This window comes from Zootoca vivipara, chromosome 14 (assembly GCF_963506605.1).
Source record: "Zootoca vivipara chromosome 14, rZooViv1.1, whole genome shotgun sequence".
Taxonomy (NCBI): Eukaryota; Metazoa; Chordata; class Lepidosauria; order Squamata; family Lacertidae; genus Zootoca; species Zootoca vivipara.
The window spans coordinates 54,213,339-54,237,807 of record NC_083289.1 but is presented as its reverse complement, the minus strand read 5'-3'; the positions used below and the strand labels follow the sequence as shown (position 1 = coordinate 54,237,807).

Sequence of the window (24,469 nt, the reverse complement as noted above, 5' to 3'; positions counted from 1 at the left end):
AGCAAAATTGTACTTGTCACGGTCCTTGTTTGGCTACCGTGTTTCTCATATTATAAGTCATGTCTTATATTAATTTTTTTTTCCAAAAAACACGACATGGCTTATTTTTGAGGGATGTCTTATTTTTTAATAAAGTGCACGCGGGCGCTGTTTGCCGGGCTTCTCAAGCCCGGCAAACAGCGCCCGCCGATCTTCGGTGACAGGCGGGGGTGGGCGGAGAGCGGAGAACGATCTCCGCTTCCCCCCCACCCCCGCCTGTCACACAGCACAGGTCGGCGGGCGCTGTTTGCCGGGCTTGTCAAGCCCAGCTAGGAGCGCCCGCCGATCTTCGGTGACAGGCGGGGATGGGGGGAGAGCGGAGAACGATCTCCGCATCTCCCCCACCCCCGCCTGTCACACAGCACAGGTCGGCGGGCGCTGTTTGCCGGGCTTGTCAAGCCCAGCAAACAGCGCCCGCCGATCTTTGGTGACAGGCGGGGGTGGGGGGAGAGCGGAGCACGATCTCCGCTTCCCCCCCACCCCCGCCTGTAACACAGGACAGGTCCGAAGATCGGCGGGCGCTGTTTGCCGGGCTTGTCAAGCCCAGCAAACAGCGCCCGCCGATCTTTGGTGACAGGCGGGGGTGGGGGGAGAGCGGAGCACGATCTCCGCTTCCCCCCCACCCCCGCCTGTCACACAGGACAGGTCGGCGGGCGCTGTTTGCCGGGCTTGTCAAGCCCAGCTAGGAGCGCCCGCCGATCTTCGGTGACAGGCGGGGATGGGGGGAGAGCGGAGAACGATCTCCGCTTCTCCCCCACCCCCGCCTGTCACACAGCACAGGGCCGAAGATCGGCGGGCGCTGTTTGCCGGGCTTGTCAAGCCCAGCAAACAGCGCCCGCCGATCTTCGGTGACAGGCGGGGGTGGGCGGAGAGCAGAGAACGATCTCCGCTTCCCCCCCACCCCCGCCTGTCACACAGCACAGGTCGGCGGGCGCTGTTTGCCGGGCTTGTCAAGCCCAGCTAGGAGCGCCCGCCGATCTTCGGTGACAGGCGGGGATGGGGGGAGAGCGGAGAACGATCTCCGCATCTCCCCCACCCCCGCCTGTCACACAGCACAGGTCGGCGGGCGCTGTTTGCCGGGCTTGTCAAGCCCAGCAAACAGCGCCCGCCGATCTTTGGTGACAGGCGGGGGTGGGGGGAGAGCGGAGCACGATCTCCGCTTCCCCCCCACCCCCGCCTGTCACACAGGACAGGTCCGAAGATCGGCGGGCGCTGTTTGCCGGGCTTGTCAAGCCCAGCAAACAGCGCCCGCCGATCTTTGGTGACAGGCGGGGGTGGGGGGAGAGCGGAGCACGATCTCCGCTTCCCCCCCACCCCCGCCTGTCACACAGGACAGGTCCGAAGATCGGCGGGCGCTGTTTGCCGGGCTTGTCAAGCCCAGCAAACAGCGCCCGCCGATCTTTGGTGACAGGCGGGGGTGGGGGGAGAGCGGAGCACGATCTCCGCTTCCCCCCCACCCCCGCCTGTCACACAGGACAGGTCCGAAGATCGGCGGGCGCTGTTTGCCGGGCTTGTCAAGCCCAGCAAACAGCGCCCGCCGATCTTCGGTGACAGGCGGGGGTGGGGGGAGAGCGGAGAACGATCTCCGCTTCCCCCCCACCCCCGCCTGTCACACAGCACAGGTCGGCGGGCGCTGTTTGCCGGGCTTGTCAAGCCCAGCTAGGAGCGCCCGCCGATCTTCGGTGACAGGCGGGGATGGGGGGAGAGCGGAGAACGATCTCCGCTTCCCCCCCACCCCCGCCTGTCACACAGCACAGGTCGGCGGGCGCTGTTTGCCGGGCTTGTCAAGCCCAGCTAGGAGCGCCCGCCGATCTTCGGTGACAGGCGGGGATGGGGGGAGAGCGGAGAACGATCTCCGCTTCTCCCCCACCCCCGCCTGTCACACAGCACAGGGCCGAAGATCGGCGGGCGCTGTTTGCCGGGCTTGTCAAGCCCAGCAAACAGCGCCCGCCGATCTTCGGTGACAGGCGGGGATGGGGGGAGAGCGGAGAACGATCTCCGCTTCTCCCCCACCCCCGCCTGTCACACAGCACAGGGCCGAAGATCGGCGGGCGCTGTTTGCCGGGCTTGTCAAGCCCAGCAAACAGCGCCCGCCGATCTTCGGTGACAGGCGGGGGTGGGGGGAGAGCGGAGAACGATCTCCGCTTCCCCCCACCCCCGCCTGTCACACAGGACAGGTCCGAAGATCGGCGGGCGCTCCTTGCTGGGCTTGACAAGCCCGGCAAACAGCGCCCGCCGATCTTTGGTGACAGGCGGGGGTGGGGGGAGAGCGGAGAACGATCTCCGCTTCCCCCCACCCCTGCCTGTCACACAGCACAGGTCCGAAGATCGGCGGGCGCTGTTTGCCGGGCTTGTCAAGCCCAGCAAGGAGCGCCCGCCGATCTTCGGCTCTGTCCCCCGATGCGCGACGGCTCGGGGAAGCAGGCAGGGAGCTCCTGCTGTGTCCCGCGCCTTCGCCTCTCGCTCGGTCGGGGCTACACGACATGGCTTATTTTCGGGGTATGTCTTATTTTTCACCAACCCTTAGAAATCCTGTCATGGCTTATTTTTTGGGGATGCCTTAAAATATGAGAAACACGGTACTTCTGAGAAACTCGTACCACAGCCATTCTGTCTTTAAGGCTTTTATTTTGCCTGATATTTACAATGTGATTCAGTATCAAGAATACATGTCCGATCAGTCTGACGAAGATTCCTGCCCTCCTCCCTTTGCGCCTGCGCACCTTGGAATGTCTTAAGTCAGGCATGAACTTAAAAGGGCGAGGCATCTCCCCGCTGGACACTTCCCTTGATCCCTCCCCCTGATATCCTGTCTGAGGTTGCAGTAAGGGCTCTAGGATGCTGCCTGAGCCAGGGTGCCTCTCTTCTGCAATTATCAGGGGATGCTCACTGCTAGAACAATCTCTGACAGTACTTGAATTTCATTACCTGCTTTGTTGTAGTCAGTTACTGGATAATTTCTTAGCCTTAAAAGCAAGACTTTTCTGGAATGCAACAGAGAGCTTCAAGAGTTTCCCTCGCTGCCTTTTCTTTTAGCTCCTTAATGAATGATGGCACAAATTCGATGCCCACAGCTGCACCACCTTCAAGCACTGGGGTGAGGAAAGCCTGGCACGAGCATGTCACTCAGGACCTGCGCAATCACTTAGTGCACAAACTGTAAGTGTGTCACGTGGGTGGACCCAGATTGCTGCGGGACAGGGCCAGAGTCTTGCCAGAGCTGCACCCCTGCTCCTTGCCTTTGGGGGGCTTCATGAGTCTGAAGGCTTCAGGAGGGGTTGGAGGGTAGCAGTCAGAACTGGTTTAAGAAGATTCTCCATTCTTTCCACTTCCATTTTTATTTTCAACAACCCGACCCTAGACCCACATTTCCCCCCAGGTAACTATCATCGATTTCAATTATGCCATCCTAGGGGAAGACTGAATCTCTCCCAATTACCTGAAAGCTGGGCTTTTGAAATCATTTTGCATGGTGTAGGGCACTGTAGGCAGAGAGGGGAAGGTAAGGTTTACCAGGTCTTCCAGCAGCATTCGTGATGGAATTTATGTCTCTTCTTTCTGCAGCGTGCAAGCCATCTTCCCAACTCCTGACCCAGCGGCGCTGAAAGATCGCCGGATGGAGAATCTGGTGGCTTACGCTAGGAAAGTAGAAGGGGATATGTATGAATCGGCTAACAGTAGGGTAGGTTCTGTGCTGGACAAGAGCTTGGTCTTGTGAAGTCCTGTGTGGCTAAAAGCGGCTCCTTTGGACTGTGCTCCTCAGTCAACTGCAAGGCATGCCAATGCTTCCATTGCAGGTTGTGTTGCTTTCTAGCAAGCAGCTCTGAAATAGACTGGGATTAGTACAGTGTATAATTCCTGAAATCTTGAGTGCTGCACCTCCTTTGTTCAACAAACCAAGGAGCGCCTCGAAGTGTTCCTAGTTAAAGAAAATACTGTAATCTTACTGGGGATAGCCTTCATAAATCGGCAAAAGCTGGACTGGCTGTGGCCCTTCCAGGCCTTGTTATTGCCAATTTAGCCATTGTTCCTTTTGTCAAAGAGTCTGCTTGTTGGTCAAGGTCTTCACAGCATAGGCACTCAAGTTATGAAGGAGAACTCTTCAGATCACTTTTCACACAAAATAAAATTTCAGCCAGTATTAACCAGTCATCCTTGCTGCTTTTTTCTAATATATTCTAAAACCTAATCCTCACATTTTCCCCCTTCTAGGATGAATATTACCATTTATTGGCAGAGAAAATATATAAAATACAAAAGGAGCTAGAAGAGAAGCGGAGGTCTCGTTTACATAAGCAAGGGATCTTGGGTAATCCGCCAGCCTTACAGGCTCCCGGGACTCAGCCTCCTGGCATTCCACAGGTGGCGGCAGCTGTGGGACAAGCCCAGCCTGTGAGACCTCCCAGTAAGTACTCCCCAAAGGAATGGACAAGTGAAGCAAGGAAGTCTTGGTCAGCTTCTGTCTCTATGGTGCACCATTCAGACTTTCATGAGACACAGAAAGTGGGTTACAATAAGAACACAAAAGGAAAAAGCAGTATTGAATAAAATCACCCCAGAAAGGAAAATACTGTGTCTATAAAGCCATGTTGAGCAGCAGCATGCTTTCATCCCCTAGAGCCCAAAGGCCCTCTCAGGCAGAAGTACTTTACCGCCTTCTAACAATCTGAAAAGAAGGTGCCACAAAGGAAAAGGCCCTGCTCCTTGCAGATGTACAGGTAGCTTCTGTGAAGGATGATATGTGGAGAAGGTGCTCTTTGAGGGGGCCTGAATTTAGGGTGGTTTGTTGTCAAGATCAAAAGCAACATATTGAATTGACCAAGATGCAAACTGTTAGCCGGTGAGCTTCTTGCAGGACTGGCATTGTCTTCCATACTTGTAGGTTCTCGCAGTAGGTTGAGGGGTTTTTTGCCATTCTGAGCTGTCATCAAGTACGCTGCCCCCCCCCCACATTACAGCAGTTCAGCTGAGACACTGTGGAAGGTGTGGTAGTGACAGGTTCCCGTCCACCAAGGAGAGAATGCCATTGGTGCACCAGCCAAAACCGCGAGAATTATATCTAGGTCTCCGGGGGGCAGCAGCCCCAGAGAGAGCACGGCCAAAATGAAGACGTCTTCCTTCAGAGGCCAATGTGAGCAGAAGCAGCTCACTAGCTCAAACCCTGACCATCCCCTCTTCCATGGATGGACCTGGTTTAGCATAAACCCCATTACTGTCTTCAGACATCATTTGGGAAACCGCTCACGGAGGAAAAGAGAAGTAAATAGGTGCCATCAACATCCAGAGACTTCCCTCAGCAGTTTCATGTACAGTGGTACCTCGGTTTACAAACACAATTTGCTCCGGAAGTCTGTACTTAACCTGAAGTATACTTAACCTGAAGCGAACTTCCCATTGAAAGTAATGGAAAGTGGATTAATCCGTTCCAGACGATCCGTGGAGTACTTAAACTGAAGCGTACTTAACCTGAAGCAAACTTTTCCATTGAAAGTAATGGAAAGTGGATTAATCCGTTCCAGATGGGTCTGCAGAGTACTTAAACTGAAAATACTCAAACCAAGGCGTACTTAAACCGAGGTATGACTGTAGATGTTCAGCAGTGCGGGAAACAAGATTGAACTCTACAGCACCCCACAGGTTACTTTCCTTGGAGTGGAGCAACTATCTTCTCTCACATCCTTCTGGAACCACCATCCCCCCCCTCCAAACTAGTAAGCCCAGGGCTGCCGTAATACAGGGGCCCCGCTCCACACCAGGCAGGTAAGGAGGACACCCTGGTTGGTGGCCTCGGAAGACAGTTACAACCCCAAAGCTCACCTGGAGCCCCAGTTGCAGGGCTGTTTGTTGATTAAAGACCTCTGAGTTGATTGTTCAGTGAGTTTTAATCATTTTAAATTGCCATATGCCTAAAATGCGTCTGTTGCACCATCTTGGAAGAGGCATCAGCTGTAGTTTTGATAGGCTCTGATATTAAAAATAGGGTTTGTTTTTGTTTGTTTGTTTTTTAAAAAACAATGCCTAACTTGGGTGACTTTCTATTTAATTGAAATCTATTTTAATCTACACATTATATGAAGTTTGCAGCCCTGTTGGTTTGATTTCTAGCATTTTGATTTGTCTGTTAAGTGAAGATTCTGCTGAATGAAGCCGCCAAGGGAAAACTGACCGTGCTGCTTTTGTCCTCTTGCAGGTGGGCCTCTGTCCATGCCGAATGGGCCTCTCAGCCGCATGCAGGGCTCTCAAGGTATTCCACTTGCGCTCACCTGCTCCTTTCCTTAGCCCCACTCTTGCGAGTCTCCTATTTTGGGGGGGATGAGGTTGTATCCTGCCTCCTCTGTGCCACACTTTCACCTGAGCCTTTGTTCCAAGGGAATAGACTGAGAGCATGCCACAGGGGGAGGGCACGGCCATTGAGGCAGATACTTCCCCCAACCCACAGCAAACCAGGGCTGCAACTTGGTAGCAGTCTTGGGGAGAAACACCAATCCTCTCTCAACATGGCACTACTGGATGGCCCAGTTGCTGGGAGTGGTAGAGGGGATGGAGGTCAGCTGTTAGTGGGGGTGGGGAGGGATGCCCAGGGCTGGGAGTGTCTGTGGCTAGACCTGCGCAGGACATATCCCATGTGGGGAAGACCACTAAGACATGCCCTAAACGGCCTTGGTCCAGTATACCTAAAGGAGCGTCTCCACCCCCATCGTTCTGCCCAGACACTGAGGTCCAGCTCCGAGGGCCTTCTGGCAGTTCCCTCATTGCGAGAAGCCAAGTTGCAGGGAACCAGGCAGAGGGCCTTTTTGGTGGTGGCACCTGCCCTGTGGAACGCCCTCCCATCAGATGTCAAAAAGGAAAACAGCTACCAGATTTTTAGAAGACATCTGAAGGCAGCCCTGTTTGGGGAGGCTTTTAATGTTTAAGAAATTAGTGTATTTTAATGTTTCTGTTGGAAGCCGCCCAGAGTGGCTGGGGAAACCCAGCCAGATGGGCGGGGTATAAATAATAAATTATTATTATTATTATTATTATTATTATTATTATTATTATTATATGCTTGGAGAACAGTGTTTGCTGACAGTAGCAACTCTTCTCCCATCCGGGCCCAGGCATCGCTCAAGAACAAGACAAGGGACAACGAATGTCCCTGTGCTGCCCTTTAAACAGAGTAAGAAGAAGAAGAGAGCTCTCCACATTTAGAGCTTTCTGTCTTTAGTCCCTCTGCTAAGTGTCTTCTGGCTGCATCTTGACTTCTGTGGGTTTCCTCCACAGTCACTACTGCAAAGAGGGCTTAGCTCTCCTCTGCTCAGCTGCCCTGCAGGCCAGGCTGGAATGGGGACAGGAACGGGGTGGGCTGATCTGTGTGTCGATCCTCCTAATGAGCTCTTCTGGGGGTGCATTTTGCAGGGGTGAATCAGTTTAACCCCATGTCCACAGGGAATGTCCAAATGTCCCAGGCATCGATAGGACCCCGCAGCACCCCTCCAATGAACCATCCTGTCCAGATGAACAACATGGGATCCATTTCAACGGTTTGTAGCGCTCGCTCTCTCTCTCTCTCTCTCTCTCTCTCTCTCTCTCTCTTCTTCCTGGCAATTTAAAGCTTAGGATACGTCAAGAGAAATAAATTCAGGTGCTGGTTACCTCATGTTGTTTCCGGTATTGCATCATTCTGTTTTGGATTAATTCGGTCACTTTATTTTATTTCATAAAAGTTATGTACCGTAGGCCTGCAACTTGCATGGGAGCTGTGTTCCAGGGTTCTGCACGCAAAGTCAGGAAGGCCCTGGAACCAGTTCTCCATGTGATCCCTCGCTTACTGGGCTTTCTGGAAGGCTGTGGGTGGATCCTGCAAAATCTGGGGGAGCGCCTTCCAACAATCCCCCCTCCCCCATTCTCCATTTACTTATTTAGTTTCCCGCCACCTCTGCAAATCTGTAAGTTGTGGGTGTACTGAACCACTTGATTTTTATTTATTTAAAAAACCCTCAAAGCTATTCACAAAAAGAATAAAACAATGTTGTTTTTAGTTAAAAACAACTATTTAGAACGTTTAAAAAATAATTAAAATCAATGATAAGCTGGAAACCAGGTTAAAATACATGTCAGCTTTCTAAATTAGACATTGTCAGGGCAATTTTCTGTTTCAGTTAGAAATAGAAATCAAATAAATACATTGGATGATTCAGTGTAGTGAAAATGTAAGAGGGTAGCCTGGCGGGAGGGAAGAAGAGACTGCAGCTGGCGAGCCCATTCAGCCCCCTGGTGCCTGGTGCCTGTTTTTCCTCTCTTCTGAAACGGATTCCGTGAGCACCGAACTCTCTTGTGGTCCAGACCCTTAATGCGCAGGGCCTGCTTTCTTTGCAGATGGCTCTGTCTCCCTCCCGGATGCCTCAGTCCCAGAACCTGATAGCAGCTCATTCCAACAGTCTGATGGGCCAGGCCTCCGCCCCCAGCCCCTTCCTGCCACAGAACCAGTTTTCTGCCTCCAGTGGAGCTTTGAATGTCAACAGCGTTGCTTTGGGGCCAGCAGCAGCGCAGGCAGGAGTGGCACAGGTACGACTCACGGTTTGCTTTCTCTTGCTAGCCTTGGTATAATGTGGAATTCCAGGTTTTCATCAAAACGGTGAGGACCATTCGCTCACTTCAGATATTTGTGTCTGCACCTTAGCATTCCTGTGGCTTCCACCATTTCCCTGAATGTCAGAGTCAAGGCCCTGTTTCGCTGTGGGCCTGCTGTGAACCTTTGTATGCAAGAGAACCCCAGCAATGCCGTCTTGTGACAGTGGTGGAGGAGCTGAGCTCTCAAGCCCAGCCATGACTCTGACATGGACCACAGCCACTTGCTTCCCAGGCCTCATGAGTAAATTCTAACCTGGGTGATCTCAGGAGTTGTCTACCGAGCTTACCTAATGTGCACCTCTTCCCTCAGTCTGTTCTCCTGGCAGATGGTGAGCCAGCCCCTGTGGGCCACGTCATAGCCTGTTCCCCCAGCCCGCTGCAAAATCCTGGTGAATCTGCATATCCCCTTCCTCTGTGCCTTTGCAGACCTCTCCTTTCCTCCTCGGTCCTGCTTGTGCCGAGGTGTAGCAGTATCTCTCTTCCTCTCTTATGTGGTTCTTTCCTTGCCCTCCCATCTCCTGGGGGGACACCCCACTTTTGCATCTCCCCCTCCCACCTTTCCTCCTCTCCCCCAACCTCACTCTGGCTCCAAGGCAGCAGAATCCAATGCAGCCTCTTTCCTGGCCGCTCAGGCAGCTTCCCATGCAAAGCCCATGGGCAACATGGCTCAGCCTTCAGCTGCAGCATGCAGGGAGCAGCACGCCATGCCTCCCTGGCCCAGCAATGCCTCCAGCCACATCTGGACGGGGTGGGGAACTCCCAAGCAAGAAGAGGATGCAAATGTACCAGAAATGGCCTCAGCACACACCCGCAGGTTAGACAACTCCTGAGAGGAGCCCCTCTCCTCAGTCCGCCAACCACCCACACATTCACAGCCATGGAAAATACAGTCCTTCAAGCACTAGCACAGACTCCCTTGAACCTCTTAGGGCTGTGCTTCCTGCTGGTCATCCCAGCCAGGCGAGTTTTAGAGCTCAACACCCTCCGGAAGGAAGGAACTGTTTCTTCCACAAGCCCAGCATGACATTTGCATACAGACCTTGCCTTTATCCAAAAGGGAAGAGGGAATCCTGCTGTTCCCCCCCTTCCCATCCGATCGAGAGGACCAGGGGATCCCCGAGAGGTTAGAAGGGCACTTAGGAGTTCCATCAAGAGCACTGAAACAAACAGTGGCCTTCTCTGGCAGGCAAGGGAGCTGGCCACCACCCAGCCCTGCATAGCAGCTGCTCACCACAAGTCTCGCCAGGCCTCAGGATCCGTCCTTCTGCCACAGCTGTCTGTGTCCATCCACTGATCCATCTGTCAACTCAGGAACTGATCTGACCAAGCTTAGTCACAAACGGAAACTTGAAGGGGAGGCAGGAGGAGGAGGTTGGTGCAAATTAATTGAGTTTCCCATTTTAGTGAAACGCATATGATGTAACTCACAGTGGCTGGCTCACCTGCCTACCCAAAAAGCGTACTTTGTGCCACATGGGATATTTCCCGTTTGAGTACTGGTAACTCTTGGGGAAACGGTGTGGCAGAGGGACGCAGCCAGACTGGCGCTTGGTCTCCTTGTGTTGCCGACTTTTGCCCAGAGGAGTTTTTGAATGCAGCACTAACAGTGTCTCCTTCCGGCAGGGGCAAGTTCCTGGAGCTGCTCTTCCCAACTCCGTGGATATTCTGGGACCACAAAGCCAGCAGCTCTCGTGTCCTCCTGCGACCCAACCAGCCCTTCACCAGCCCGTGGCTCCTCTCTTGTCCAGCGTGGCAGCTGGCATGCCGCCGGTCCAGCACCAGACCCCGCCAGGGATGACGCCTCCACAGCCTGCAGCGCCTGCCCAGCCATCCACACCGGTCTCCGCAGCGGGACAGGCGCCCACGCCAGCAGCCGGCTCCGTCCCCAATGCCACGCAGGTGCAGAGCACACCTTCAGGGCAAGCCGCAGCCCAGTCGCAGATCCCACCGCAGCCTCAGACCCCAGTGCAGCCCCCACCTGTGCCAACCCCACAGCAGCAGCAGCAGCCAATGTCTGCCCAGGCGCCTGGCACTCCGGTGAGTATTTGGCCTTTTTGCATTACTGGGCGCAGCATTTGCACCCGGGAGCACTCTGTCATGAAGGACAGCGGGGCTCTCGCAGCCCCCGTGCAGCACCCCAGAGTACAGGGCACGTTTCCTCACCTTCGGAGCAGCATAGGAAGCCGCCTGACCCTGAGACAGGCACCTGGTCCACCTCCCTCAGTACCGCAACAAGCAGAATCTCTCCTAGTCAGGGACAGAACCGGGAGCCTTTTGTCTCTCCCACTGAACTAGGGCTTCTCTAGAAGCATGGTGCGTAGTTTCAGAACTGAAGGAGATCGGGGCTCCTGTTCCCAAGTTGCTTGCAATCCAGATTCCATCTAAGAGGATTAGGAGAAGAACAAAAGAAGAGAAGATCCTAGGATGGGCTGGAGAACCTGTGGCCCTTCAGATATGCAGGCCACATGGTCAGGGTGACAAGGGTTGTAGCCTAACAACATCTGGAGAGACGCAGGTTCTAACCAGGTGCTAGTTCACAGCCCAGGTGTTTCAATAGCACATGGTCTGGCAGCCAGCCAAGCTGCTCCTAATGCTTAGAGTGGCTGCTGAAGAGCAGAAGTATCTCTCCCACCTGGGAGGGTAAGCCTGCCTGCCTGCCTGCCTGCCTGCCTACTCAGGAGACGGCTCAAGTCTTTTAAGCCTTCTGATGTTGGAAGATGGGCAGAAGAGCATGTCTTGTTCGCATGTTCCCCTCAGGCTGCTCTTCCTTTGACGTTGGCGGAGTGTGGCTCTTACTGTGACACAATCATATTTCCCAGCCTTTCACCAGTTGGTGTGCTCTCAGCAAAGGGCAGCCCCCTATTTTTGTACCGTCAGGAGATGTTGATGTTGGTGTTGATGTAATAATTGTGTTTGTATAAGGGGAAAGGCCACAGCCCCTCAGCAGGCAGCACTGGGTGAAGAGGTAAAGGCAAGCTCTGAGGAGGAGGCCAAGACTAGTTGTGTTCATGTAGGTCAGGAGGCCCCACCCCACGAGGCCATTGTGGCCAAGAAGACATGAGCCCACCCGCCTACAAGGGGAGACAGGTAAAGAGCGGGGTGGAAGGGGGCATCGTGGGCAAAGTAGCAGCTGAGCATGGGCACCTGCACAACCCCATATCGAGCGCTTGGCAAGTTCCATCTCACCCGATGGGCTTCCCCTGCCGGCCTTAATCTTGGGCCAAAATGGGTCACCCAACATCATTGTGAGGCCCTTAGGAAACTGAGCCAGCCTGACTAGGGGGAGGCCGGAAGGGACCACAGAATGAGCACAAAGTTAGCAGAGACAACTCCTGGGAAGAAATGGCTCCGTTTAGGAGGAATGGAATGTGTGCGCTTAGAGAGCACAATGTTAGGGCTGGCTGGAGAAGCTGCATGCGCCAGTGGAGTCCGGCGGAGGGGAGCTGAGGATGGCAAGAAGCAGCCTTGGGACATGGGGGACCACTTTTGTTGGGCATTTTCAAGGAAAGGTTGCTTGGGTGAGCTTGAAGAAAATATGGTGTTCCGTTAGGCAGGAGCAATGGCATGGAGGCAACTGCAGAACATGCAGGGTTCCGCTCTTGCTTCCATGCTTCTAACTCTGGTGGGAATTGTAGTCCCAAAAGATCTGGAGGGCCGAGTTTGGAGATGCCTGTGTTAGCCTATCAAAACTAGGAGGAGGGTATGGAGAGGGTTGCAGCGCTTGAGGAGGGTCCCTGCTGCTCTTGTGTGCAGAGCAGAGGAATGTCCGAATCCCACCTCTGGTCCTGAGCTTCCCTCTCCTGACCAGTAAGTGCAGAGATCGGCCAGCTGAGGACACTCTTCAGGCCTCTGACAAAGTGGCCTCTAGGCAGGGAAAGCTTTGGCCACAATCAATGTTAATATTTAAGAAGTTGATATTTAATACCAGTATCCTGTCCTCTGAAAACTTTTCCCAGGGCTGCTCACAGACTCCTGTGTTTGTTTTCTGTGCATTTGGATCCCTCTTAAGAGATCACAATCATACTTTGAGGGGTGGTTGCTGAGATCGAGGAGCAGGTTTTTGACTGTTTGGATGTACAGCAAACTCAGCTCTTCCAAATCACTGGCTTTGTTGGTTTGTTTCTTAAAATTCCCAAGCAGCTATTGGAACATAAAGCAAAGTAGTGAGAGGGGAGAGGAACAATCCAAAATACAACTAAAAACCACCACCAAGAGTAATAACAGGCAGCAGACAAAGAGCAAGTGAAAAATAAAAGCCAGGCACCAGAATGAGGTTAACATGGGTGTCAGGGAAGCTCTCTTTGTGAGAAGCATTTCATATTCAGAACACCACCACACCACTTGAAAGATTCTATCTCTGAGAAGTGGAGTCCCCAGAGAGTAGCCTCTTCACATGACTTTTCAGTTGCAGGGAGGCTCAGGTGGGGAAAGGGAACCGACTAGCACCCTGATCCTAAGCTGTGCAGGGTTGATCCAGCAAAATCATGGCGCTCCCAAAATCATTTGCACAGCAGAAGTCCCCACCCCTGCACCCCACTAAATCTGCTCCAGGGGGCTTGGGGTGCCTTCAGAGCAGATATTGGGGGGGGGGGGTGAGAGGAAGTTCTGTTCCCTGAGCACAGCAAATGCACAACCCTTTTTGGACTGAGCTTGGAAATGGATCCTGCTCCGGGTCTCTGCACTCTCACAGCCATAGCTTGTTCTATCTGCAGAATATTTTCCAGGGCAGCCTCAGGTATAATGCCTGACTATCCTCCAGCTTCCAGCACCATGCATAATGGATCCTAGGGTATTTTTCAAGACTTTCTTTATAGTTTGCTATAACACAGCTGCCCTTCCAGTATTTGCAGCCATGCTATGGGAGACACTTCTTGAGTATTCCCCATTTTAGACTATTAACAGTTATTTACTGATTAGATTTCTACACCACTCCTCGGATAAATTATCAGGGCAGCTTACAATAAGAAGCTTAGGAGGCGGATGATTCCCTGACGGTTATGCTATAACATCCTGTTAGGCCTCTTGTTATCAGATGTGAATTCTAGGCAAGGATAAACGAAATGGATTACTCATAGTATTATAGAAGGTACCCCCAAGGGTCACCTAGTCCAACCCCCTGCGATGCAGGAATCTCAACTTAAGCCTCCATGACTGATGGCCACCCGACCTCTGCTTAAGAACCTCCAAGGAAGGTGATCCCACTGTCGAATGGCTCTTACTGTCAGAAAGGTCTTCCTGGTGTTTAGTCACAATCTCCTTTCTTGTCATTTGAATCAGTCGCTTTGGGTCTTGCCCTCGGGAACAGCAGGAAATAAGGTGGCTCCATCTTCCATGGGATAGCCTTTCAGGTGGCGTGCTGGGTGCTGTTGGTGATGCCCCTGTCCTCTCGCCTGGCCTTTCCTCTTTTTTTGGAGTTCTGCACTGGAACACAAGGCTTCCGTGTCTTCAGTGTCTTTTCCCCCCCTCCCCCCCCCACCAGCTATCCCAAGCAGCAGCAAGCATCGACAACAGGGTGCCCACACCAGGCTCTGCCGCCAGTGCCGACATGAATGCTCAGCAGCTGGGGCTGGAGACCCAAACACAAGAGATTAAGCAGGAAGGGAAGGTGGAAAAAGCAGAGTCGGAATGTGGTGAAACTCAACTCGATCCAAAATCGGAGGTAAGCAAGGGCCCAAGGGATAGTGCTGTTCAGGGACACAGGGGGGAGGAGGAGTTTGGTGCCCACCAGATATTGTTGGGCTTCTTACCTCCAGCATAACCTGTAGTTGGGGCTTATGGGAATTCTAGCCCAGAAGCACCTGGTGGTTCCCCATATTGGGATTAGGCAGCAATTTCTAGCTTTCGGGAGGAAACGGTAAGGAAATAAAGCCTGCTCTTTGTGGGATAGAGCAGAGAAGACCCACTGCCTGGTAAACTAGAAGGAGAATTGACAGGGAAGGGAAATCATCCAGAATATTGGATGGATGGATATTAACACGTTAAATATTCCATTCTCTCTTGCTTTGCTGGGGGAGCTGACCTGCGTGGCTGCCGCGGTCGTGACTCCTCACTGTGCCATGTGCTTTTCAGGTGGAGGAGGACGTTCCAGGCCCCACACAAACCAAAGAAGAAACAAATGGGGTGGAGATCAAGCAGGAGCCCATGGAGATAGAAGGGAAGAAACCGGAGATAAAAGAGGAGGAGGACGGGGGCAGTAACGGTGCCGCTTCCCAGTCCACGTCACCATCTCAGCCACGGAAAAAGAGTAAGTCTACATCTGTGGAGCCCTCAAGTCTGTCTGCCTGCCACTAGCTTGTGCTCCACTTTAATGTTCTCCCCGTCTTCTTAAATTCAAGTAGGAAGCTCAGAAGCATCTTGCTCAGTCGGGCTTCCCCAGGTTAACTCCTGCACTTTGCTGTCCCTCAGCCTCTCCTGAGCAAAGGCATTCTGTCTCTGAATAGGGAGAGACTTCTTTTTTACCTGTCACAGTTCAAGACACTTCTTTCTTCCCTGTGAAGTGGTCCAAGTCCTCTAGTTGTTATTGTTATTTAAATGCATAAACCGCCCTTCATCTATCGATCCCAGAGTGACTCCCTGCATAAAAACAAAGCGCCACATCTTATAGATTGAATTCCACCAGCTCTTTACGAATTGATGACGAAATACTGCTTATTTCATGAATGAGATGACTGTAGATAGAATGGACCTGTGGTTTTATTTACGTTAACTCATTTGGATGTTTTCAACAGTCTTTAAGCCTGAAGAGCTGCGCCAAGCCCTCATGCCCACCCTGGAAGCTTTGTATCGCCAGGACCCAGAGTCCTTGCCCTTCCGGCAGCCTGTGGACCCTCAACTCCTGGGGATTCCGGTAAGTGAGAAGGTGGACCTTCCCAGGAACCAATGGGTCAGTCTTTGCACCATAGCTGAGTAACAATCTCAGGCAGATTGGATTGAAGCCAGTTGAGCAGCAGAGTGTTTTGCAAGCAGGTCACAGCCATCTCTCGCAGGGTGGGGGCCGTTGGGCAGTCCTTGGACTGGTGGCAATTATTTTGGGTTGAGGTTCTCAAGTAGTCCATGTGGTCTTGCTGCCCAGGAACTCCTGTAGCTCCCAGAGCCAAGCGCTTAGTTTATTAGTCTGCCCTGCAGCCAGAGTCGTCTTCCACGTCTGTCTCCAAGTAGACAAATGCTGTACAGGAAATTAGAATTTCTTTCAAGTGGGGACTGTTTTCAAGATTTACTGTACCTTTCTGTCTAGGTCATTACAGTATTTTGTGTAGCACTGCTCAGAAGTTGGGAGAGTTGGCTTCAGTATGTGGGGCGAGGATGTGTGAGCTGCTTAATGGCTGCTGTTGCTAACGGAGATTTGGGCATCCGTTGATTCAGAGCTGTAGGAATCCAGAGGGTGGTGATGTCATCCCACCCAGAGGGCAGCTCAGCCCAACTCTCTCTAAACCCGGACAAGGGGTGATTTTTGCAAGAAACATCCACCTGTGACAGCACCCTAATTTCAGGTGCATCAGACTGGTCAATAGTCATTTTTGGGAAACTTTGAATTTGAGAGCTTGAGAGCAGTACATGTGAAAAGGATCTAGGAGTCTTGGTAGACCACAGACTTGACATGAGTCAACAGTGTGATGCAGCAGCTAAAAAAGCCAATGCAATTCTGGGCTGCTTCAATAGGAGTATAGCATCTAGATCAAGGGAAGTAATAGTACCACTGTATTCTGCTCTGGTCAGACCTCACCTGGAGTACTGTGTCCAGTTCTGGGCACCACAGTTCAAGAAGGATACTGACAAGCTGGAACGTGTCCAGAAGAGGGCAACCAAAATGGTAAAAGGCCTGGAAACAATGCCTTATGAGGAACGGCTTAGGGAGCTGGGTATGTTTAGCCTGGAGAAGAGAAGGTTAAGGGGCAATATGATAGCCATGTTCAAATATATGAAAGGACGTCATATGGAGGAAGGAGAAGGATTGTTTTCTGCTTCTCTAGAGAAGCGGACACGGAGCAATGGATTCAAACTACAAGAAAGAAGATTCCACCTAAACATTAGGAAGAACTTCCTGACAGTAAGAGCTGTTCAGCAGTGGAATTTGCTGCCAAGGAGTGTGGTGGAGTCTCCTTCTTTGGAGGTCTTTAAGCAGAGGCTTGACAGCCATCTGTCAGGAATGCTTTGATGGTGTTTCCTGCTTGGCAGGGGGTTGGACTGGATGGCCCTTGTGGTCTCTTCCAACTCTATGATTCTATTCTATCATTCTATGAATGCCCAGCTGACGCTGTGTTTCTTCTTTTTTCTAATTTGCAGGACTATTTTGACATCGTGAAGAATCCCATGGATCTTTCCACCATTAAGCGCAAGTTGGACACAGGGCAGTATCAAGAGCCCTGGCAGTACGTGGACGATGTCTGGCTAATGTTCAATAATGCCTGGCTTTATAATCGCAAGACGTCACGAGTCTATAAATTTTGCACTAAGCTGGCTGAGGTCTTTGAACAAGAAATCGACCCTGTTATGCAGTCCTTGGGATACTGTTGTGGACGCAAGGTATTCATGGTTTCTTCACAGCTCTGGTCTTTGAACATACAAAACCTGTGTGTTTCATATTCACAGTGTGCATTTATCAGAATACGTGCATTTATCAGAACTTTCTGTTTGAGAAGCTGCTTTTATGAGATTTACTTTAAATGTCATTGAAAAGAGGTTGTATCCATTAGGCATAATGACCCCCTGAAATTAGTGGACCCAAGTTAATCCTATTAATTTCAATGGATCTACTCTGAGTAGGGCCAGCAGATCCTTATTTTCAAAATCCCTGTGTTGAATTTTGACTAATTCTTATATTATACTTAAAAACTTTGACTCAGATATATGTGCAGATATGTGTTCCATTTGTTACAATTTGATGAGAACTAGATTGACTTCATATGCGCAGCACATCATGCTCTAGAACTAGTAGAATTGTGAAAGTGTGGGCTTCTTTTGTGGCTCCTCGCAACAGGGGCTGCATGCTTCCCTCAGAATGAGGCCGCAAAAGCCGCTGAGTATCAGTTGGGGCGGAGCAGCAGCAGGAGAGAGGGCTTGTGATCTCATGCCCTGCTTGCAGGCTTCCCCGATGCGCCTGGTTGGACACTGTGGGAAATGGGGTGTGAGACCAGAGGGACCACTTTGGTCTGATCCAGCAGTAGCCAGGCTTTTTTAATTCTTCCTAAAAAGTGCTCTTCAATTTTTAAAAAGATGAGCCGCTGTCATGTTTTTGGAACACATGGATCTTTCTCAGGGAGATCTGTGTGTGAACCTTCCTGCCTTGAGCATTTGGTTATTGATTTTAGGGTGCAGATCGTGAGAGCAAACATTTTAAGGTATTGTGCTTTGCCAATATGATGCAGAATGTTGCAGTTGTCTACTGTCTGTAATAAAGTGAGCCAGCAGCTAACACTATTTTAAATTCATACATAAAGGTCAGAACACAGAACATTCTGCTTAAAATATTTTTTTAATACTACAGATTTTAGTTAGATGTTGCATTATGCTCAATCTCTTACTGTTTTCTGTGAATTTCAAACTTTCTGGATTGATCTCTTTTAATGAGAGCAAGCGCAGCCCAGTGTGGCTGTGTCTCCTTCCTGCTCTTCCCAGAGGCAGCCCAGCTGTGCTCTTCAGCCGCCTGTCAGTTCCAGGGGCTCAAACCGGCCACTTTGCACCCACCCACTTTGCTTTTCCAATTGGCACATGGTATTCAGTGACTGCTGGCTATGCTCTCCATACAGGACTATTTGTTGAGGGGAAGGGGGTTGTCCGCTTGGAGAGAACAACAGTGAACAGTGAATTGAAACCCTAAAATGCTGAAACTAAAAAAAAGTGCTGCCTCTGCTGTAGAAGAAATTTGTGCCACACAAATGTGTGCCCATAGGTGTTGCATATAGTCATCTGTTCTCTCTGGCTTTTCTTCTTTTTCAGTACGAATTTTCTCCCCAGACCTTGTGCTGTTATGGGAAGCAGCTGTGTACTATTCCACGGGATGCCGCCTACTTCAGTTACCAGAACAGGTAAGTCTGGGCCTTCTTAGGACTCAGAGTGCCGTAGTATTTTCTTAGAGCAGGACCTGAGCTTAGAGGCGGCTCCTCGCCCCGCAAGAACACGGACAAGGAGTCCCTGGAAAGTTCCCACCAAGACTTACTGGCCCCCGAGGGGCTGCAAGTGGCATATTTTGATGTTTTCAGAAAAGCTCCCCAGCCCACTTCAGGCTTGGGCTATTGCGGTGATTTAGTGAAGGTACCCCCTGGCAAGGTCCTTGGCTGGTGGGCTGCATGTAGCTTGGAAGCTCATGAGTCAAAATAAAAGAGAGAGAGCGAAAATCAAGAGAAGGGGAAGGAAGGAGAGGTGGCAATTTCACGTTGGCTTATTTACAATACAGTGGGACCTTGGTTTAAGAACAGCTTATTTTATGAACAACTTGGATTAAGAACGCTGCAAACCCGGAAGTGCGTAGGTGTTTTGGTTTGTGAACTGTGTTCAGTGTGTTCCATTTGTAAATTCTGCTATGGGAAAGCACGCCTTGGTTTAAGAACAGCCATATGTCAAGAATGCTTTGATGGTGTCTCCTGCTTGGCAGGGGGTTGGACTGGATGGCCCTTGTGGTCTCTTCCAACTCTAGGATTCTATGGTTTAAGAACGGACTTCCGGAACGGTTTAAGTTCATAAACCAAGGTACCACTGTACCATATTGGGACTAGCAGGTTGTTCCAAAAAACTTCCAGGAAAGGTGGGTTTTTAGGTTGCAATCCTATAAATGCTTACCTAAACAGCCTCAATCCTGCATACCTGAAGGAGCGTCTCCACCCCCATCATTCAGCCCGGACACTGAGATCCAGGGCCGAGGGCCTTCTGGCGGTTCCCTCATTGCAAGAAGTGAGGTTACAGGGAACCAGACAGAGGGCCTTCTCGGTAGTGGCACCCGCCCTGTGGAACACCCTCCCAGCAGATGTCAAGGAAATAAGCAGCTATCCTATTTTTAAAAGACACCTGAAGGCAGCCTTGTTTAGGGAAGTTTTTAATATTTAATGCTGTATTGTTTAATATTCAATTAGGAGCCGCCCAGAGTGGCTGGGGAGACTCAGCCAGATGGGCGGGGTACAAATAATAAATTATTATTATTATTATTATTATTATTATTATTATTATTATTATTATTATTATATTACCTGGGAGCAAATCAGCTGAACTCAACGTGGATTACTTCTGAGCAGGATGTGCTCTTATATTGTCCAAGAATCATGGAGTTATATATTTTTTGTAGTTATTCAGTGACTGCACACATAGTCAGAATGTAAAAACGTCAACTACTGAATGGAGGCCTTGGGCAAAGTCCTGGTTTTAAAAATTCCTCCCTCTGGTTGCTGTCAGTTGTGCCCCCTGCTCTCGAGGCCACCCAGCCCTCCTCACTTGCTCACGGGGTCCCCTATGGAGGAGCGGGTGCCTGTTCTGCTGCCTGAACAGATGCTCCTTTCAGCACCGGCCCCTGATTTTATGAGTAGCTCTTGGTTGCGAGCTTGTCTTCCGGGAACAGACCTGCTCCCTTGAACGAGATAGTCCCAGGAGACTCTCGGCCTGTGGACATTGGTGTGCTTGTGTTTGTCAAGACCTCCCAGGAAACGGCTTTCTCACCTCCCCTTGGTTGGTTCATTGTGGTGACCAGAGTGGAGAGCGGTGGCGTTTGGACGGCGGAAGCTGCTGCCAGGGCTGCTCCCACCTGCTTCCTCCCTTTGTGTCTCTATGGATTGCCCTAGCCTGTGTTTCTTACCTTCCTTGGTGTGTCAGTTCATACCCTTTCCAAACATTTAGTCAAGATTGCCTTAGAAGGGGATAGTTTGGCTTCCAGTTTACCCAAAGCAAAACAAGAAAGATGGACTTGGGCCTTATTCGAGCGCAGGTTGTGTCTGAAAGAGACCTTTGCTTTTAACCTCCTTGGATTACTTAAAAGCAGCAAGGGATGCGGAAGACTGACCAGTTCAGTTTGGTTCACAAAATTTTTCACAAGTTCCTATTTCAGTTTGCAAAGTCTTGATCTATTTTTTATTTTTGGTCTATATTGTATTTAATTACAATATAAATGATGTAATTCATAAAGTTTACATACGTGACTGGAAACACAGTGATAGAAATGCATTTCTGTTAAATGTTTGTCTAGAGTATGAATTGGGTGTCATTTGTGTTCTACTACATTTTAATTGAGCAGCTGGTCACATTCGACGCAAGGTTATCAATCTTGGGTGCATGAATGCATTTGGCAATGTTAAAATTCTTCCTGCTTCTGTAGCTTTAATAAAATAATGGCAGTCTCATGATTCTGGCTACCGTAAGACTGCTTGCTTCTTTAAACCTGGCCTGAGAATTGGATCCAAATTCTGAAATGGATGCCCTTGGAAGTCTGCTCCAGAGCCTCTTCTGGTCACCGGCGGTGGCCTGTGGCGGCTGGAATGCGACCGAATGCTCCCCTGCGCTCTTGGCCGTGCCTGTCTGCTCTGCCGTGTCCTGGTGTTTGTCTCTTACTACTTCTGTCTGTGCTGTTTGTCCCTTTCCCTCCCCTCTGCTCCTCCTCAATCGACCAACCAACGACGCTCCCCCTCCTCTCGCCTTGGGGATCTCTGCCCTGCTCTGATTGGTGGCTCCCTTGCTGGGGTTGCTCTGTGTTTTGATGGACCAGTTCACCCAAATATGGCCTTCTTGCTGACAGGTATCACTTCTGTGAGAGATGTTTCACTGAAATCCAGGGGGAAAACGTTACCCTTGGGGATGACCCTGCCCAGCCACAAACGTAAGTCATTTCTTTTCTTTAAATGCTCGGTAAATGTCATGAGAGGACACGTTCCGTCGTGCCTCGGGTGAAGCGGGAAGAGATGTGCTCATCCCTCCAGGTGCAACTTCTGCTTGGCTGTGGAGTCTTGTTCACTCAAGGAAAGCGGCATCTCCCGGCCTTTGCCTGGAACAAAGGAGCATGGCGCTTAGAAGTTCCACAGGGTTCACGCGGAAGGGCCCCAGTTCACACACTCGGCGACCTCACTTGGGAAAACCCTTGTGCTTCAGCCTTCAGCCCTGTGTTCTGCAATTTGTGGTTAATAATCTAGGCTGGTTGAAAAGATTTCGAAAAGTGAATTAAGTGCAGATTTTCAATGCCCAGGCAAGATGCCCAAAACGTAGCTTTTGTGAATGTTGTTTATTCTCCGTAGGTGATGTGTTTGCTTAGGTGGCCCTCTGACCTGCAAGGCCCTTCCCTGCCATGTCCCTTGGCAGCTTGGAATGCAGCTATTGTGATTAACCTACATGATAGCCTAAGTGGTTTCTCAAATTGGGTTCAAGAATTGAATAGACTTGGGATCTGTTCTTACTCCCTGATAGTTAGCCTGCCATAGCTGGTGTGGCATATCTGGGCTGGCAATTATTTAGTTCAAAGGTTTGCTTGTTTAAAAAGTTTATGGCCCTCTCTTCCTTCAAATAATCCCAGAGCAAGGTACAATATAAAATAGAGACTCTAAATTATACACAGCAATAAAAGATGAATATGTCAATAGCACAAGTCACGTGGATCCAGTGGGAAGGCGTGCTGTCTCTACCCATAAAAATTAGCCAAGTCCAAAAGCTTGAGCGAATAAATGCTGCAAACACTCCAGGGTCAGCCACCCCCGAGAGAGGAGGGTGCCTCTATAATGGGGACACCAGCCCTGAGAATGCCTCTCCCAAGTTGCATCCTAACAGAGACTGCAAACACAGAGTCCTAGCAAATGAGCAGGTCCACATGGGAGCAAGTGAATCGTCAAATATCTAGGTCCTGAGCCGTGAGGGAGGGGCTTTGTGTGTTGGAACAAGCACCTTGAACTTGGTTGGGGAGCAAACCAGCCGCCTATGCAGCTCTTTCAGAATGGGTGTCCTGATTTCTTGGCGGGCTGCTGCTGCTGAGGCTTCTGGACCTGGTTCAAGGGATGCCCCACAGGGAGCACATTGCAGTAATCCAGACACGAGGTACCAGTGTGTGGATTGCCATAGCCAAGCTATCCCTGCCCAGGAATGTCAGCCAGAGCCGATAACAGGCCCTCCTTGCCTTGGAGCCCACTTTTACCTTCTTCAGACACCTTGGATCCAGGGGTGCCCCAGGCTATGACCCTCTTCCTCCAGGGGGTGTGTGACCCCGTCCCAAAGCAGCAAACTGCCCAGTTCCCAGACCTGGCAGGCAGCTGCCTTCTCCCCACATCCTTGCTCTTGGGAGTGTCCTGAAGGAGCCCGGCCTGCCTCAGCAGGTGCCTTTTTAGGAAGAGGATGAAGCCAAGCGAATTGCAAGACTTCCCTTCCTTACGCTGTGTCTCTTTCTGCAGAACAATATCAAAAGAACAGTTTGAGAAGAAGAAAAATGATACACTAGACCCAGAGCCGTAAGTATCAAGACATCTCCGCACGAAGCCCTTTTTCCTACTTTTTTAACGTCCTTGGCTAGAATTAGCATGAGCCAGTCAAAGGAATCGCAGAGGCAGGCAGGCAGTTTATTGTATCACATTAGCCTTTATTTCGTAAAGACGCATTAGCGCATGTGGCTCCATGGAGTGAGGTATTTCGATTCCAGCAGCTGTTGCTGTTCAGCTGCGGCCCTTCCCTAGCAGCCGTTGCTGCTTAAACCAAAACGAACTAATTCAATATAATTTTGCCTTTTGTGCTGCTGTTTCCCTATTGCATCCTCCCTGATTACTAGCCACACACAACTTTAGTATTTCCTCTTGTGGTCTGAGTAATGTCGCAGGTGTGGATGCTCATTACCCAGCCCAAACAGAGCTGCTGGGGGCCTGATCCTGATTCATTTGGGAGAGATCCCCGCCTGCATCGTGTGCTTTTTGCCTGGTTAGCAAGTGCAGGACACCTGCACACAGCCTCTCTTGCCATCTGGGCCTAAGCGAGAACTGCTTCTGTTTCCGTTTGCCTCGTGGTGGCACTTTGTCCTCACGTAGCAGATCTGCTCTGCGCTCTTTGTGCCAAATCTGTTGTCTTTATACCATCTACTGATGGGTGCAAGTATTGCAGCTTCACTCCCAATGTTTCTGCAAGAGCCAGTTTCTAATTCAACTACTCCAGCAGTTTCCCAGGGAGTCAGTAAGAAATGATGCTCTAGGCTGCAAACAAGGGACAGATTTAATGGGGTTTCCATGAAATGCCCATTCCTGCCTACCACCTTTGAACTTTTTCTTCATGGCTTTAGGTATATAGTGCAAAACATAAGCTGGACATGATATAGTCGTCGTATTTCATATTTATTGTCCACTGAGGTTCCCCAACCCTTTAAAAATCCAAATTCCAAGAAAACTATATTTTTTTAAAAAAAAAATACTGGCAATATAAAATACTACACATTGCTCAAATCACCCTTTCTTATTCTTGGTCGTAGCATAGCATAGCATAGCATAGCACCATAGCATGGACCATAGACCTGCCTGGCGTGCTATGGTCCATGGGGTCACGAAGAGTCGGACACGACTAAATGACTAAACAACAACATTCTTGGTCGTTAAAACAAGTGAAAGGTTTTGCAAACTTAGGGAGGAAGTGAGTTAATAATCTCCTTATAACATTCAGACATTTAAAATATTATTATTATTTATGTTATTATTTAAAGTTTTGTGGCCAGGGAAGTATTCTCTGGCTCCTCTTTGTGCTTCCACATTTTCGCTTTAAGAAAACCAAGGCTTGTTCTCTTGCCTGCTTTCCTCCCTCAGCTTTGTGGACTGCAAAGAATGTGGCCGGAAGATGCACCAGATCTGCGTGTTGCATTATGACATTATTTGGCCTTCGGGGTGAGTAG

The 24,469-nt window shown here is 50.5% G+C and overlaps 1 protein-coding gene across 4 annotated transcripts in view; it reads left to right on the top strand.

Moving 5' to 3' along the window:
• The window catches only part of CREBBP (CREB binding protein), a 69,842-nt gene that overhangs the window by 32,196 nt on the left and 13,177 nt on the right, over nt 1–24,469 (top strand). For 2 of the 4 annotated variants that reach the window (XM_035130449.2, XM_035130446.2), the window contains 15 exons: nt 3,076–3,198; nt 3,604–3,721; nt 4,252–4,444; nt 6,230–6,283; nt 7,438–7,562; nt 8,398–8,586; nt 10,276–10,689; nt 14,132–14,311; nt 14,722–14,896; nt 15,381–15,499; nt 16,936–17,175; nt 18,589–18,677; nt 21,365–21,445; nt 22,998–23,054; nt 24,384–24,461. In XM_035130449.2, coding sequence (XP_034986340.2) covers nt 3,076–3,198; nt 3,604–3,721; nt 4,252–4,444; nt 6,230–6,283; nt 7,438–7,562; nt 8,398–8,586; nt 10,276–10,689; nt 14,132–14,311; nt 14,722–14,896; nt 15,381–15,499; nt 16,936–17,175; nt 18,589–18,677; nt 21,365–21,445; nt 22,998–23,054; nt 24,384–24,461 — 2,235 coding nt within the window. The remainder of the gene's footprint in view (nt 1–3,075; nt 3,199–3,603; nt 3,722–4,251; nt 4,445–6,229; nt 6,284–7,437; nt 7,563–8,397; nt 8,587–10,275; nt 10,690–14,131; nt 14,312–14,721; nt 14,897–15,380; nt 15,500–16,935; nt 17,176–18,588; nt 18,678–21,364; nt 21,446–22,997; nt 23,055–24,383; nt 24,462–24,469) is intronic. The other 2 variants (XM_035130448.2, XM_060282662.1) reach the window with 2 other exon arrangements.